Source organism: Aquarana catesbeiana, linkage group LG03, assembly GCF_042186555.1.
Source record: "Aquarana catesbeiana isolate 2022-GZ linkage group LG03, ASM4218655v1, whole genome shotgun sequence".
In the NCBI taxonomy this organism is placed as follows: Eukaryota; Metazoa; Chordata; class Amphibia; order Anura; family Ranidae; genus Aquarana; species Aquarana catesbeiana.
Window position 1 is genome coordinate 618956539 of NC_133326.1, and position 19050 is coordinate 618975588.

At 41.3% G+C, this 19050-nt stretch overlaps 1 protein-coding gene across 1 annotated transcript in view; it reads right to left on the reverse strand.

Annotated features, from left to right (window-relative positions):
• Positions 1-19050, reverse strand: part of ANK1 (ankyrin 1) — a 402733-nt gene that overhangs the window by 167523 nt on the left and 216160 nt on the right. Inside the window, 1 exon segment of the mRNA XM_073622316.1 lies at positions 11549-11650. Within this exon segment, the coding sequence (XP_073478417.1) occupies positions 11549-11650 (102 nt within the window).

A 19050-nucleotide genomic window follows, 5' to 3' on the forward strand; every position in this document is an offset into this window, starting at 1 on the left:
GTCTAAAATCAGACGGACTTTAGATTTGGAACATGTTTCAAATCTTTCCGACGGACTCGAGTCTGGTCAAAAAATCCGTTCGTCTGTATGCTAGTCCGACGGACAAAAAAAGGACGCAAGGGCAGCTATTGGCTACTGGCTATGAACCTCCTTATTCTAGTCCCTTCGTACGTCATCACGTTTAAACGAACGGACTTTCGAACGGACTTTAGACCGTTCGTGTGTGGCCAAGTCCGGTCGTTCGAAAGTCCGTCGTAACTACGTCGAAAGTCCGTTGGAAAGACCGTCGGACGTTTGATGCTGAAAAATCCGCTCGTGTGTACACGGCATTACATTTTAGCATCTGGACAGTTTAGGGGAAATGTGTTTAAAAAAACCCACGTCTTTACATTCTAAAAAAGCCACGTGATCGCTAATCATGTCAATAGGAATCACGTGGCTTTGTGGATAAACAAATCCATGTCACCGACAACTTCCACTTTGTTTGTTTTTTAGGTTCACATCGATCTATGCCTAGAAAGAAATACTTTCCTAAAAGAAATCAGCACCATGATAAAATAATACCAACAATAATATTAAAAAAAAATGTTTAAAGAAATATTTTATAGATGTAAAAAAAAATAAAAACATGTATTTTCACGCTTTATCTTTTGGAATTGAAGGTTAGGTTCTTGTGTATCTACTGTTCCCAAGTAGTGATAACCAAAATGGAGAGTTTTCATTACCCCAAAATTTCTAGCAAAAAATTGGGAGATTTCGGCAAAATTTTCCTATTTTGATAGTACCCAGCTAATAAGGGGGTCCTTTCTGGCACAAGATAATTGGAAAGATCTTCCATAACACCTCAGCCAGCCATAGATGGATTCAATCCATCTGTGGGCAGGCTGATTGTACCCAATTCAATCTATCAATTGGAAGGAAGAGAGGAAACATCCCTGGTCCCTCACATCCACGGAGTCCTATGGTGGTAGGAGAGAGACAACCTCAGCCTGGGCTCCCGCCAGGCCAAGCCCCCGAACGCATTTGGCTCCCCATGACTAAGCTCAGGGGCGAGCGAAAACGCGTTGGGGGCGTGGCCTGGCGGGAGCCCAGGCTGAGGTTGTCTCTCTCATACCACCATAGGACTCCGTGGATGTGAGGGACCAGGGATCTTTCCTCTCTTCTTTCCAGTGACTACAGGAGCTGGGTCAAGCTCCATCCCTTGCTGGCACTCCTGCAGTGGATGCGACATCCCCATAGTAATCGAGCCTGAGCGACACACTAACCAAACCGCGGGTCACAGTGAGTCAATCCATCAATTGACTTGGGTATAACCAGCCTGTCAGATTTGTTACATGTAATTGTGTTCTGCTGGCTGGGGAGACTTCCCACTGGCAGAACACAATAGTGCAGTGGGAGGGATTCCCCCATTGACACAATCTGGGATTTTCTTTACTTCCACCACGGGAAAAAAAAAATCGCATAATCTATGGGCTGCTTAAGAAATCATTTAAAGCCATTTTTGCCTTGTGCCTTCACTATTGACTCCAATTTATTTTTACAGAACATTCCGCATTTTCATCATAAAAAAAGTCCTGCTCATCTATGTCATAGACTCCAAATACAAGAGTTTGTATCTCTACCACAAGGCAAAAACAAGGGACTCCTACGAGTATCAAATTATTCTACCTTATGGAAAATCGATGAGGTGGGTGACATCACCACTGGGTATTACAATGGCTGATGGAGTCAGACGAAACCAGGACACATACATATAGATTTTTTTCTGTTCACCCTGAAAAAATCTAACCGACTTCTTCATCTACATTACACAGCACCGATGGACATAACTCCCTTTGCAGCTATTGTATTTTTGCCGGTTGGCCAGAATAGTTTCCAAATTACCCAAACAGTGTCTCCATCTGATTCTTCAGTCAAATGATTTCAGGTGGAAGACAACTGACAGTTCATCGGATACCATCAGAAATGTGTTTACTTGGGATATCTCACAACTGAAGATCTTGAGGGAATCAAAAGCTGGTGGGTGATTTACCTGCCAGCAATCATGAAAGCATCACTTTTGTGTTGCATTGGCCTTGCATTCTCTAGCTTGCATCACTTGGGATGGGGTATTGTACCACTGAAATACTAAAGTCAGATAGAGAAATTCAAAGACGATTGAGTGAACCTAAATGAGGTTGTAAAGTAGATCAGTACTGAGAATAACAGGAGAAAATCATCAGGTTAGGTATTGATCTGGGTGGGATGTTTCCGAAATCTCATTTTCTGGTGATGTGAAAGGTCAGAAGGCACGGTGAGGTCGGGCAGAATACACGGCCTGTGGGACAGGTCTGACCACATATCTCCCCCTTTAGGATCACAGGACATATGAGGCTGGACCTTTCCCACACGCCTGATATTCTCCAGAGGACCCAAAGGTGCCGGCTGAACCAGGAAACAGTGGCCATAGTTTAGTGCTGAAGCTTTGCTAGATTATGTGGTACTGTTGTGTTCCTTTAGTATGACAATGGTGGACAACCCCAGAAGCCAGGAATCCAGAACTCCTATATACTTCTGACAACTTTGTTTTTTTTTATCATTGTGAGCGAAAGCTTGTGTTTCCTCCAAATAGGCCATTGACTGCTAGATTGGGAAAACTGGCTACTGAATTTTTCGTGAATTTGTCCATTATTGTAATATATAAGAGGAAACCAAGAGAAGGCCTTTCTGTCGGAGTAACATTGGACTGTTATGCCCCGTACACACGGTCAGATTTTCCGACGGAAAATGTGTGATAGGACCTTGTTGTCGGAAAATCCGACCGTGTGTAGGCTCCATCACACATTTTCCATCGGAATTTCCGACACACAAAGTTTGAGAGCAGACTATAAAATGTTCCGACAACAAAATCCGTTGTCGGAAATTCCAATCGTGTGTACACAAATCCGACGGACAAAGTGCTCAGAATAAATAAAGAGATGAAAGCTATTGGCTAATGCCCCGTTTATAGACCCGACGTACGTGTTTTACGTCACCACGTTCAGAACGATCGGATTTTCCGACAACTTCGTGTGACCGTGTGTATGCAAGACAAGTTTGAACCAACATCCGTAGGAAAAAATCCATGGATTTTGTTGTCGGAATGTCCAATCAATGTCCGACCGTGTGTACAGGGCATTAGAGATACGGTCTGGTTGAATAGATGCACTTTATTTATAAGAAATAGCTGTATATTGATAGATAATCATGAGTACATTGTATCTATATGTTGTAGCCAGGTATGGGGAGTGGAGGAATGGAGAAAATTAAAGTTTAGGATTAAACATGAGTAGAATTTAAAAAAAAATTCTTAAAAGTTTGTTTGATTTTCTTTTCTCTGATAGGGTTAAATCAACAATCGTTTTTAATCATTTTTAAGGGCAGCACAGTGGTGTAGTGGGTAGCACTCTCACCTAGCAGTAAGAAGAGTCACTGGTTCGAATCCCGACCAAGACACTACCTGCCTGGAGTTTGCATGTTCTCCCTGTGTCTGCGTGGGTTTCCTCCGGGTACTCCGGTTTCCTCCCACAATCCAAAGACATGCTGGTAGGTTAATTGGCTCCTGTCTAAATTGGCCCTGGTATGTATGAATGTGAGTTAGGGACCTTAGATTGTAAGCTCCTTGAGGGTGTAGGGACTGATGTGAATGTACAATGTATATGTAAAGCGCTGCGTAAATTGACGGCGCTATATAAGTACCTGAAATAAATAAATAAATAAATAAAAATAATCATAACAATGAGACAATTTGAGGAGCAAGTTGGAAATGTTTTCTCCAATGAACACATTTCTAGCAGTGTATGTAGTTTTCCTAAAATGAAATTTTCAAGCCCTTTCAAAGGACATTTATCAAGTCTCTGATGGCATTATCGAATGTACTGATGAGATTTTTCATATGAAAATGTAAAGCCAGCTTTAGACCTTGAGAAGGACTAAAGATAAACAGGCAGAGGAGATAATGACCACTTTGAGAGATCGTTAACCACTTGCTTATAGCTGTTTTACTCCAACAGGGCGGCAGCTGTGCGCTGTATCACATATATACGTGATTTGGCATCTCCGTGTGCAGAGGGCGCACGTGCGCCACCAGCACGCCGCTTCTGCTGTGAATGTTCACAGCAGAATCAATCTGCAGGTACCGGGCACTCGATGTCCTCCGGCACCCGCTGATCATCTGTAAAGAACACAGAAGGGCTATTTGCCTATGTAAACAAGGCAGATCGCCGTTCTGACAGGGGGGAAGGGATGGATTCTGTGTTCCTGCAAAGCAGGGACTAGAATCCATGTCTTCCCCTAGTAAAAACAGCACACGGCGTACACCAAAACACTGGCTAGGCACACATTTAACCCTTTGAATGCTCTAGATCAGGGGTCTCCAAACTATGACCCTCCAGTTGTTCAGAAATTACAATTCCCACCATGCCTAGTTATGTCTATGAATGTCAGAGTTTTACAATGCCTCATGTGACGTATAGTTCCGCAACAGCTAGAGGGCCGTAGTTTGGAGATCCTTGCAATGTTTGACCTCTTCCCAGCCAGTATCATTATTACAGTGACAGTGCATATTTTTAGCACTGATCAATGTATTAGTGTCACTGGTTCCCACACAGTGTCAGTTAGTGTCCGATTGACCGCTGCAATATCGCAGTCCCGCTATAAGTTGCTGATCGCCGCCATTACTAGTAAATAAATAAATTTAAAATTCCAGTATCTATCCCATAGTTTGTAGACGCTATAACATTCACATAAACCAACCAATATAAGCTTATTGGGATTTTTTTAGCAAAAATGTGTAGCAGAATGTATATTGGCTTAAATTGATGAAGAAATTCAATTTTTTACATTTTTTTAATGGATATGTTTTATAGCAGAAAGTAAAAAACAAAAATTTATATTTCAAAATTGTCGGTCTTTTTTTGTCTATAGTGCAAAAAATGTAACCGCAGAGGTGATCAAATACCACCAAAAGAAAGCTCTATTTGTAGGAAAAAAATAAATATATTTTATTTGGGTACAGCGTTGCATGACCTTCACGTTGCATGACCTGCATGAACTTCCGCTTTAAGGGAAGGTGACCCCCTGACATGCCACATTTGGCATGTCATTTTTTGGGGGGGGGGGGTCCCAGCTCCCACTTCCTCCTGGCGCACTGCGGCGCCGAAAGGAAGATCACCTCTCGCCCTTCCCTCTTGGCAATCATCTGGAACAGGTCACAGGTCCCAGATAATTGCCCGGCCAGTCACAGCGCGCAGTGCGGCTCGCGCATGCACAGTGCGTGCCCGGATGTGAAGCCACAACCGGGCGCCCACAGTAACAATGCCGGCGCTGCAGAGAGGAGGGGGGAGACGAGCGGGGCTTTTTTTTAAGCGGAACTCTGCTTTAAAGTAACGCAGTGCCGTATCGCAAAAAGTGGCCTGGTCATGAAGGGGGGTAAATCTTTCGGAGGTCAAGTGGTTAAGCAAAGCCAGCTGTAAGATAGGAAAGCATTACAGAAATGTGCTGTGTGGCCGTAAAGGACTGCTAGATAGAATCCGAAAGATAATTTACACTTGCAGTGCTTGCAGTGCTTTCTACAGGGTGAACCGCATTGGGATCACTCTTTAGGGAGCATTTAACAGGTGGTGAGGTGGTATTTTATCATCTCCTCACTGCCTGTTTTAACTCCTTGAACCCCACACTAGCATGACACAACCGTGTGCATTGTGCAAAGGTCTTCTTTTTTTTTATAACAAAAATGTTATACTTACCTGCCCTGTGTAATGGTTTTGCACACAGTGGCCCTTTACTTCCTCTTCAGAGGTCCCCTGTCTGCTCCTCCTCTTCTCCGTCTGCTCCCATATCGATCTCAGGTAAGTATAAGAGAGGTGATGGGGCAATAAAACCCCACATTTTATACATTAAAGTATAACTAAAGACAAAACTTTTTTTTTAAGTTTTGGGTGGAGTAGAGAGGCATTAGAACACCTGTCAATCTTCACCGCCCCCTGTGCTCCCGCTAGGGAGATTCCCCTCCTCTATTTGTCCTGTTTACCATTATCATTGAAAGGAAAAGGAAAAGAAAATCCCACATTTTGGGTTGTCCCCAGAAAAGTAATAGAGGGGAAATCTTTCAATGGGGACACTAATTCTGGTGATATGGGGGTCCCCAAGGAATTCCCTTCATTTGCAGGGATTTCCTCTCACTTCCTGTTTGGCTATGCGACAGAAAGTGAAAGGAAATCTTTGCAATGGGACACAGATGGCGAAAAAAAAAATCCATTACTCTATCCAAAATGGAAAAAAAAGTTTTGCCTGTAGTTCTACTTTAATGCAGGGAATGAATTTAAGTGTTACTAAACCCAGGACCCTGCATTCATTATATCTGGTCTACCACAGTACACAGAACATGGAAATGCAATTATTTTAGTAAATATATACTGATATAATAGCTTTTCTCATCAGCAGTATATAGCAGTCTTGTGACTTCTATGAGTGTTTGGTTAAAGCTTGTAGGAGGAGATTTAATTCTGCGCTGACTGTCCTATCAGAATGCATGACCCTGACTCTTTGTCTGGACAGTGCTGATTGGCCCTGTGCTGATCGCATGCACCTTCCCAAGAAAAAAAAAACTCTCTAGCAATACACACTAAACTGAGCATGTGCAGCCTGTCCCCTGGCTCTGTATTATCAGGAAATTATTAGGGGACAGTGGAAGAAGGAGAGGATCAGAGGAGACAGGATCAAACAATCTTTTTACACAATGCACATTATTAACCCCTTAGGTTCCACAGTGAGTATAACAAGCATGCTTTACTGCACATATAGACTGATTTTACTGTTGTGGGTTTAGTAACAATTTAACCACTTCAGGATTTACCCATTTCCTGACCGGGCCATTTTTTGCGATACGGCACTGCGTCACTTTAACTAACAACTGCGTGGTTGTGTGACGTTGTACCCAAACAAAATTTATGTCTGTTTTTTCCCACAAATAGAGCTTTCTTTTGGTGGTATTTGATCACATCTGCGGTTTTGCGATATAAACTAAAAAATACTTTTTTTGAAAAAAAAAACACAATATTTTTTGCTATGATAAATATCCCCCCAAAAAAGTTTCTTCATCAGTTTAGGCCGATATGTTTTCTTCTACATATTTTTGGTAAAGCGAATATTCATTGGTTTGTGCAAAAGTTATAGCGCCTCCAAAAAATAGGGAATAGATTTATGGCATTTTTATTTATTTTTTTTTACTAGTAATGGACAGATCATACACTTTTGACACTACAGAAGACTGTAGACAAACAGGTACAACTTATGTAGGAAGATTTGTTTCCCCTCTGTGTATCACCTGAGGCCAGTCACTTTACTGGGTATATGTAAGGGTTTACAACCACGTTAATTTCTTCTTTAAGGTGCTTAGCCAGCAAATTCAGAATGAATTCTTTCCACTGACACCAACGATGGGGCACTATTCCTCCCATTGATGCCAACGATGGGGCACTATTCCTTCCATTGATACCAATGATGGGGCACTATTCCTTCCATTGATACCAATGATGGGGCACTATTCCTTCCATTGATACCAACGATAGGGCACTATTCCTTCCATTGATACCAATGATGGGGCACTATTCCTTCCATTGATACCAACGATGGGGCACTATTCCTTCCATTGATACCAATGATGGGGCACTATTCCTTCCATTGATACCAACGATAGGGCACTATTCCTTCCATTGATACCAACAATAGGGCACTATTCCTTCCATTGATACCAATGATGGGGCACTATTCCTTCCATTGATACCAATGATGGGGCACTATTCCTTCCATTGATACCAACGATAGGGCACTATTCCTTCCATTGATACCAATGATGGGGAACTATTCCTTCTATTGATACCAACGATAGGGCACTATTCCTTCCATTGATACCAATGATGGGGCACTATTCCTTCCATTGATACCAATGATGGGGCACTATTCCTTCCACTGACACCAATGATAGGGCACTATTCCATCCTCTAACAGTAACGATGGGGCACTATTCCTCTTACCAATACCAATAATGGAGGGAATATTCTGTTCACTGACACCAATGATGGGGCTCTATTCCTCTTACTGACCACAGGTGCTATAGATTTTTTTTTTCTTAACAGTTGCGGGTATGAAATTTTTTTACTGACACTGGGTCATTTTCTACCCCCACTGGCCATAGTCCAGCCCTGCAAGCATCTGAAGGATCGTAAACGGGCCCCTTGTTTAGAAAGTTTGGAGACCCCTGCTTTACCAGAAACTGGCTAAGCTAGGTACAGGGCACAAGAGTGTATGATACAACATATGATAGAGGACTGTTACTGAACCAAGTTTACAATAGAAGATTCCTGTGTGGCACACAATGTCATATAGGTGTCACTGCATGACACAGTTTCTACTCCAGGTGTGGGATACTGTTGGTTTAAAGCAATATTAAACACAAAAGCAGTCATGTATTACACTGCAGCTTACCAACTATTAGATGTGATGGCTGCATTAGTTTTCTTTTTTTAGGCTTTCTTTCTTTTCTTTTCATCTGGTTATCTGATCAGTAAACTGTCCTGTGGATGTAGCAGTTAGAGGGTTGAGACAAACCATTTACCACTTGGCTGGGATGCTTACAATGATCAGATTTTTTTTTATTTATGTAAAACCCTTACCCCAAAAGAAAAAAAAAACTGTTGCTATACCTGCTTATAAAGTGTGAGCTGTAGTTCAGCTTCAATTTGTTTCTAAGTGTAATTTAAATCTGTACATACATGTAATACATCTAACACTCCCCTCCCCCAGATTAACAATGCCGCTGTCCAAAGGTGCCCCTGAGCTCCTTCATCCAGAATGGAGGCACTCTAATACATGAGGTGTGTTACTGGCCGGATCACCAGGAAAAAACAGAGGGGGAAAAAGGAAACGAATGCAGCCACCACATCTAATGATTGGTAAGCTGTAATATATTACATTTTGGTTTTCAGTTTAATAACACTTTAAACTTAGACATGTGTTTTGCTGTAATTATGGGGGGCAGGTATATTGTTAACCCAGGAGTATGGGCACTGTTTTAGGGCTCATTCACACCAGAAAGGTGAGTCCGAGCACGCGTGTTTTTTGTGCATTTCCGCGCGGCACGTTTTTGCGGCAGCACATTATTGTCAATGGGCTCACCAACATGCTGGAATGTGCAGAAAGTACTGCAGGCATGATTTGTAAAATCGCACCACAGCAAAGTGCATGGTACTGTGGTACTGTGTGTTTTGGTGGCCGGGAACACATCCCCATTTGCTAGATGTTTGGGGTGCCAATAAGAGTTAGAACCATAGGCGTGCTCAGTGGGTGTGCCTAATTACTATGTGCAGTGCCCCCCCCCCCTGTTGGCCCCCCAACCCGCAGTGCTGCTGGCTTTCCTCTTCCCTTCTCCCCCCAGCTGCTGCGGGGGATGTTTCAGAATGGAGAGCGGGGTAAGGGGCTAGCAAATATGTAATTTACTGGCCCCTTGCTTTTCTAAATGAACATAGTGAACACACTCGCTTACTGTGTTCATTCATAACTGAAGCATAGTAAATTGTGGTTACTATGCTTCAGTTTGTGAATGAACAGGAAACCGCTCAGCACAGAGCACTTCCCATTCATTCACTGTCCAGTGCAGCTGAGGCTGCAGAGAAAGTCATGTATGTTTGAGCTTTGGGGTGCACACCTATGGTTAGAACTCAATTTTGAAGTCTAAACCAAGTAGGAGGGAAGTTATGCCTATTCGATTGTTTGCCAATTCAATTATTTTGATTAAAGCTCACATCAATCAGATTAAAAAAAATTAAAGTGTGTATGGCTACCATTAGTCTCAATTGTGTACAGACCTTTACATACACTATATTACCAAAAGTATTGTGACGCCTGCCTTTACGCACACATGAACTTTAATGGCATTCCAGTCTTAGTCCGTAGGGTTCAATATTGAGTTGGCCCACCCTTTGCAACTACAACAGCTGGCTAGTCAAGTTCCTCCACTCCAAACTCATTCATCCTTGTCTTTATGGACCTTGCTTTGTGCACTGGTGTGCAGTCATGTTGGAACAGGAAGGGGTCATCCCCAAACTATTCCCACAAAGTTGGGAGCATGAAATTGTCCAAAATGTCTTGGTATGCTGAGACCTTAAGAGTTTCCTTCACTGGAACTAAGGGGCCAAGCCCAACCCCTGAAAAACAACCCCACACCATAATCCCCCCTCCACCAAATGATTTGGACAAGTGCACAAAGTAAGGTCCATAAAGACATGGATGAGCGAGTTTGGGGTGGAGGAACTTGACTGACCTGCTCAGAGACCTCAACCCGATAGAACACCTTTGGAATGAATTAGAGCGGAGACTGCAATCCAGGCCTTCTCCTCCACATCAGTGCCTGACCTCACAAATGCACTTCTGGAAGAATGGTCAAACATTCCCATAGACACACTCCTAAACCTTGTGGACAGCCTTCCCAGAAGAGTTGAAGCTGTTATAGCTGCAAAGGGTGGGCCAAATCAATATTGGACCCTACAGTCTAAGATTGGGATGCCATTAAAGTTCATGTGCATGTAAAGGTAGGCGTCCCAATACTATTGGTAATATAGTGTGTGAGCTGACTGATGCCCAGGCCTCTTTCTCTCTTCTATTGCTGTGGAAGCCTGCTGCTGGGTGAAAAGGCCGAGTGCTGGCAGAACACTAAGAAAGGTAGAAATGTCTGGGAACCCATGGGAGCACACCATGTTAGTCAGCAATTGACCTGAGTTTAGTTAGTGGCTCAGGGGAGTAGATGTTTGGTTTGTTCTATGCTATGGCCTTACAAAGCCTCCAAGCACTGCATCATGTTTAGTTGCTGTTTTGATGAAAAACAAAATGCAGGACTAACCTGCCTGGACCGTTCCTGGGAGTCCCTGTCTTGTACATGATTTACCACTGCCAATACCAGCAGAGCCTGTCCCCCTTACAATTGTCAGAGTCATAGAAGCGACAATAAGAGATTAATCAATTACAATGCAATGTATAAAAGATGTGTTTTCTGGAGGAGAAGATACAGAGTAAAGCCTAGTATACACAATGAGAAAATCAGATGGAAAATACCGCTTTCTAATCGTACGATAATCTGATTGTTAGTACACAACTTTCCAGAGCCAATCACGACAGTTCATCCGAAATTATCCAAAGGGACAAACGCAAAAAATGTTCTTGTACGATACCAGATTGTGCGACTTTCGTTTAATCGGTACAGTTTTTGCCCCCCAAAAAATCAGAAGAGCTTGCTTGGAAAGAAAAGAATACAATACAATACATTACATTAAATCACTTCTGAAGTTGTATTCCATCATATGAGGATTTTCAGAGGTTTAGTAACCTCTTCATTTTTGATAAGAGACTAGCATGCAAAAAAAAAAAAACCCCACGATCGTTCGTCTGATATTCTCATCATGTGTATGAGGATTTACATGATAGAATCTTCAATCTGTGAAGTAGGCAGAGTGATGGGTCTGGCCATTTTCTGTACCTGATTACATGTGTTTATATCCACTCCATTCCTCAGATGATCCAGGGCTTTGTCCAGGTTTCCAGCCCGGGCCGCTCGCAGGAAGCTGGTCGCTGCATCCGCCTAAAATCAGAGAAGAGATCAACATCAGCATCACTGAATACAAGAATATAATTCTGTCTAAGCTGATCACCAACAGACAGGCAACATGATAACACATTCATCACACCCAGTCACATCCTGCCAGAATGGAAACAATGGGAAATGATTGGTCCTTATCACAACGACAACCATGGACAGATAGATAGATAGATAGATAGATAGATAGATAGATAGATAGATAGATAGATAGATAGATAGATAGATAGATAGATAGATAGATAGATAGATAGATAGATAGATAGATAGATTATAAGTAGATAGATAAAATAACAAAGAAAGTAAAGCTAGAGTTATAGAGAGAACAGGTAGGGATATACATTCATTATATACACATTATATACATTATATTACATTATTATTATTTTATTTGGATAGATACAGAGATTTGGGGAGATCCCTGCAGATAACAGAACAAGTTGAGAACTTGTATGAGAAGTAGAGGAATGAAGAGTAATTATCTCTAGACCGATGGACAGATCATTAGGAATTCTGGTTGATAACAATCTCAGTGGACAGTAGGTGGGCAGGTAGAATTGGTAGGCATCCTGACCTCTTCATCATAGTGTGTATATTATTGACCATTTTTGGGGCAGACGGTGTACACCCCGAGTCCTGTAGGTAAAACATGGAGATGAAATCTGGGTTGTTCTAGGATGAAATCAGTCATTGGGATCTCCAGCCTTCTCATCAATAAATCTGGGCTCAGGACCACCTCTGCACACATCAGGTAGGTTATGTAGACTTGGCAGAACAGTGTGCAGGCAGTGTGTCAGTGTGTGCAGAAATAATAGAACTCCTGGCTGTCAGTGTGACTATAGGGTGAGTGTCAGTGATCCCGGTGTCATTGATCCTGGTGTCAGTAATCCCAATGTCAATGATCCTGGTATAAGAGATTCCAATGTCAGTGTCATGGGTGACTATAAGGTGAATGTCAGTGATCCAAGTGTCAGTGTGATATGAGTGACTGTAAGGTGAGTGTCAATAATCCCAGTGTTAGTGGTCCTGGTATCAGTAAATCTGATGTCAGTGTGAAATGGGTGACTTTAGGGTGAGTGTCAATAATCTCCTTATCAGTGATCCTGGTATCATTTGTCCTGGTGTCAGTGATCCTCTTATCAGTAATTTCAGTGTCAGTGTGAAATGGGTGACTTTAGAATGAGTGTCAATAATCCCGTTTTCAGTGATCCTGGTGTCAGTGAGTCAGTGATCCTAGTATCAGTGGTCCGGTGTCAATGATCCTGGTATCAGTGGTCCCGGTGTCAGTGATCCCGATGTCAGTGATCCCGGTGTCAGTGGTCCCGGTGTCAGTGATCCGGCTGTCAGTGAGTCAGTGATCCTGGTATCAGTGATCCCGGTATCAGTGAGTCAGTGATCCTGGTATCAGTGGTCCCGGTGTCAGTGATCCCGGTGTCAGTGGTCCCGGTGTCAGTGATCCCGGTGTCAGTGATCCCGGTGTCAGTGATCCCGGTGTCAGTGATCCCGGTGTCAGTGATCCCGGTGTCAGTGGTCCCGGTGTCAGTGATCCGGGTGTCAGTGAGTCAGTGATCCTGGTATCAGTGATCCCGGTATCAGTGAGTCAGTGATCCTGGTATCAGTGGTCCGGTGTCAGTGATTCCAGTGTCTATGTGACATGGGTGACTGTAAGGTGAGTGCAGATCTGGTGTGTGTGAGTGTGAAGATTGCACATCACTGATTGTAGTGCCATTACAGTGCAAGGTGTGAGTGTATTGTGGTTGGGATTTAGGCTATCCAGGGTCACTGGGCGGGGAGAGGGGCATAGGGCAGTGACAAAGTCTAGGTGGGGGGGACATGACAGCCTGTGTCCCTCACTCTCTCCAGCCTGCTTGGACATAGGACAGCAGGTGTCTACCAGCATGGCCATAAATAAACTCCCACGAGTCCCCAAAGTGAAGAGGGATTGTGAAGCTGCTGACCCCCCCACCTCAACCACCCACTCTCACCGTACCCCCCACTCCCTCTTATTACTCACAGGCCGTGCCCGCTGCCTGCCCGCCCGCTCTGCCATTCTGCTGCATACAGACAGCACCCCCCTCCCTCCTGTCTCACACACTGCGTCCCTCCCCCTCCTCACACCGCTCCCCCCATCCGTCCTCCTTTCTTTCCTCTCACTTCTCTCCCGTCTTTAAATACCAGGCACTGTGCCCAGGGCTGCCCAACCGGGAGTTCAGGGTTACAACCGGCTACCTATTAACCCCCTGACTGCACTGCAGCCAAATATTCCTAATGATAGCGCCCCATAGGAAGAGATAGGAGAGGGCTGGGTCCTTAAAGATGGGGAGATCACACACATTACACATCGTACACATGAGATCCGACATGTGGAAGATAAATTATGTATTTCTAAATGGCTCCTGACTCTAGAGGATTGGACCGTGCAGAGTATTGACTGCTAGAATTAGTCTGAGCAAGTCTTCATTTACTACTCTGACAGCAGAAAATACTGAGAGAGCACAACAATACTACCACTGACAACACAACAATACTACCACAACAATACTACCACTGACAACACAACAATACTACCACAACAATACTACCACTGACAACACAACAATACTACCACAGAAATATTACCACTGACAACACAACAATACTACCACAACAATACTACCACTGACAACACAACAATACTACCACAGAAATATTACCACTGACAACACAACAATACTACCACAACAATACTACCACTGACAACACAACAATACTACCACTGACAACACAACAATACTACCACAACAATACTACTACTGACAACACAACAATACTACCACAACAATACTACCACTGACAACACAACAATACTACCACAACAATACTACCACTGACAACACAACAATACTACCACAACAATACTACCACTGACAACACAACAATACTACCACAACAATACTACCACTGACAACACAACAATACTACCACAACAATACTACCACTGACAACACAACAATACTACCACTGACAACACAACAATACTACCACAACAATACTACCACTGACAACACAACAATACTACCACAACAATACAACAATACTACCACAACAATACTACCACTGACAACACAACAATACTACCACAACAATACTACCACTGACAACACAACAATACTACCACTGACAACACAACAATACTACCACTAACAATACAACAATACTACCACTGACAACACAACAATACTACCACAACAATACTACCACTGACAACACAACAATACTACCACTGACAACACAACAATACTACCACTGACAACACAACAATACTACCACCAACAATACAACAATACTACCACTGACAACACAACAATACTACCACTGACAACACAACAATACTACCACTGACAACACAACAATACTACCACCAACAATACAACCATACTACCACTGACAACACAACAATACTACCACCAACAATACAACAATACTACCACTGACAACACAACAATACTACCACTGACAACACACCAATACTACCACCGACAACACAACAATACTACCACCAACAATACAACAATACTACCACTGATGACACACCAATACTACCACCAACAACACAACAATACTACCACCAACAATACAACAATACTACAACTGACAACACAACAATACTACCACTGACAACACAACAATACTACCACTGACAACACAACAATACTACTACTGACAACACAACAATACTACAACTGGCAACACAACAATACTACCATCAACTACCACCAACAATACAACAATACTACCACTGGCAACACAACAATACTACCACCAACAATACAACAATACTACAACTGACAACACACCAATACTACAACTGACAACACAACAATACTACCACCAACAATACAACAATACTATCACTGACAACACAACAATACTACAACTGACAACACAACAATACAACTGACAACACAACAATACTACAACTGACAACACAACAATACTACCACTGACAACACAACAATACTACAACTGACAACACAACAATACTACAACTGACAACACACCAATACTACAACTGACAACACAACAATACTACAACTGACAACACACCAATACTACAACTGACAACACAACAATACTAACACCAACAATACAACAATACTACAACTGACAACACACCAATACTACAACTGACAACACAACAATACTACCACCAACAATACTACAACTGACAACATAACAATACTACAACTGACAACACAACAATACTACCACCAACAATATAACAATACTACAACTGACAACACACCAATACTACCACCAACAATACTACAACTGACAACACACCAATATTACCACCAACAATACAACAACTGACAACACTCCAATACTACCACCAACAATACTACAACTGACAAGACAACAATACTACCACCAACAATACCACAATACTACAACTGACAAGACAACAATACTACCACCAACGATACTACAACTGACAAGACACCAATACTACTACCGACAACACACCAATACTACGACCGACATCCGCAGATCTCTCTGTCCATAGATATATCTATAGATCCACAGATCTCTCCCAATATCCCAATATTACCACCAACAATACAACAACTGACAACACTCCAATACTACCACAACAATACTACCACTGACAGCACAACAATACTACCACTGACAACACAACAATACTACCACAACAATACTACTACTGACAACACAACAATACTACCACTGACAACACAACAATACTACCACAACAATACTACCACTGACAACACAACAATACTACCACTGACAACACAACAATACTACCACTGACAACACAACAATACTACCACTGACAACACAGCAATACTACCACCAACAATACAACAATACTACCACTGACAACACAACAATACTACCACCAACAATACAACAATACTACAACTGACAACACAACAATACTACCACTGACAACACAACAATACTACCACCAACAATACAACAATACTACCACCAACAATACAACAATACTACCACTGACAACACACCAATACTACCACTGACAACACAACAATACTACCACCAACAATACAACAATACTACAACTGACAACACAACAATACTACCACTGACAACACAACAATACTACCACCAACAATACAACAATACTACCACCCACAATACAACAATACTACCACTGACGACACACCAATACTACCACCAACAATACAACAATACTACCACCAACAATACTACAACTGACAACACAACAATACTACAACTGACAACACAACAATACTACAACTGACAACACACCAATACTACAACTGACAACACAACAATACTACCACTGACAACACAACAATACTACAACTGACAACACAACAACACTACCATCAACTACCACCAACAATACAACAATACTACCACTGGCAACACAACAATACTACCACCAACAATACAACAATACTACAACTGACAACACACCAATACTACAACTGACAACACAATAATACTACCACCAACAATACAACAATACTACCACTGACAACACAAGAATACTACAACTGACAACACAACAATACTACCACTGACAACACAACAATACTACCACTGACAACACAACAATACTACAACTGACAACACACCAATACTACAACTGACAACACAAAAATACTACAACTGACAACACAACAATACTACCACCAACAATACAACAATACTACAACTGACAACACACCAATACTACAACTGACAACACAACAATACTACCACCAACAATACAACAATACTACAACTGAACACATAACAATACTACAACGGACAACACAACAATACTACCACCAACAATATAACAATACTACAACTGACAACACACCAATACTACCACCAACAATACTACAAATGACAACACACCAATATTACCACCAACAATACAACAACTGACAACACTCCAATACTACCACCAACAATACTACAACTGACAACACAACAATACTACCACCAACAATACTACAACTGACAAGACACCAATACTACTACCGACAACACACCAATACTACAACCGACATCCGCAGATCTCTCTGTCCATAGATATATCTATAGATCCGCAGATCTCACTGTCCATAGATGTATCTATAAATCCATAGATCTCTCTGTCCATAGAGAAGCAAAAAAAGAAAAACGACAATGCCCACAAATAGGCCTGGCATAGCAGTACAGTAGCAGTGGTGCCCACTAGACGTATGAATACAATATAGAAAATTAGGTAATATGAATTCCTACCTAAACTACCCAATCAATCTGTATCCAATCAGGAAGGCCCTTGCCCTACATAGTTGTTGGCAGATCTAAAGGAGATTGTACAATCAGATTGCAACGTGTGTGATGACCCTTAGGGTCACCATACATGTTACAATTTGACCATACAATCTTTGTTCAATCAACTTTATATTTACCAAATCAGTGGCAAAAATGCCGTAGGTATAGTTTTAGGTCTATTGTGGTATGTTGGCTGCCAGTTCATAATGAATGGCCTACCTTAACGCATTGCATATGAACGCACCACAACAAGACGCATAAGTGTGACCCTGTCCATAAGTGATAATAATACAACCATGGGCAATCACAGAGAGAGATGCAAATACTGACAAAGTTTAATGGGGATCCGTAAAGGAAAGAAAGAGGGCAAACTAGGAGGTGACAGCTGTAATTCCTAAATATAGTGCAAAAGTAACAGGAACCGCCAAAAGGTAGACAAATTTATGAAAAAGAAACACTAAAACACTAAAATAAAAAAAAAAAAGCAGACATAAAGTTATCTACGTCTTCAGAGAAGAACTGAAACAATTATACACCTTGTAGCTTGTTCAGTTTATTTCAATACAGGCCTACAAATCTATATTTACATAAACACCTATTAAATAAATATACATTATACCCATAAATAATCAAAATGCAGCATCCACAACGTAAAACATATGTGCCAATTCAGGAAATCTTTTGATTCAATAATGTTTATTGTCCATTTCACATGTATGTACTTTTATATAAGATTTTTCACGAATATTTCTATCAATATATTTCTATTAATATGGGTTTATAACGCTGTAGTGGTAAAAACTGAACTTTTTATTGATATAACAAGATATTAAATTACAGCCGTTTAAAAAAAAAAAAAAATTATATATATATATATATATATATATATATATATATATATATATATATATATATATATACATAATAAAAAAAAAAGAATATATATATATATATATATATATATATATATATATATATATATATATATATATATATATATATATATATATATATATTATACACAATAAATAAAAAATTATTTATTATATATATATATATATATATATATATATACACATATA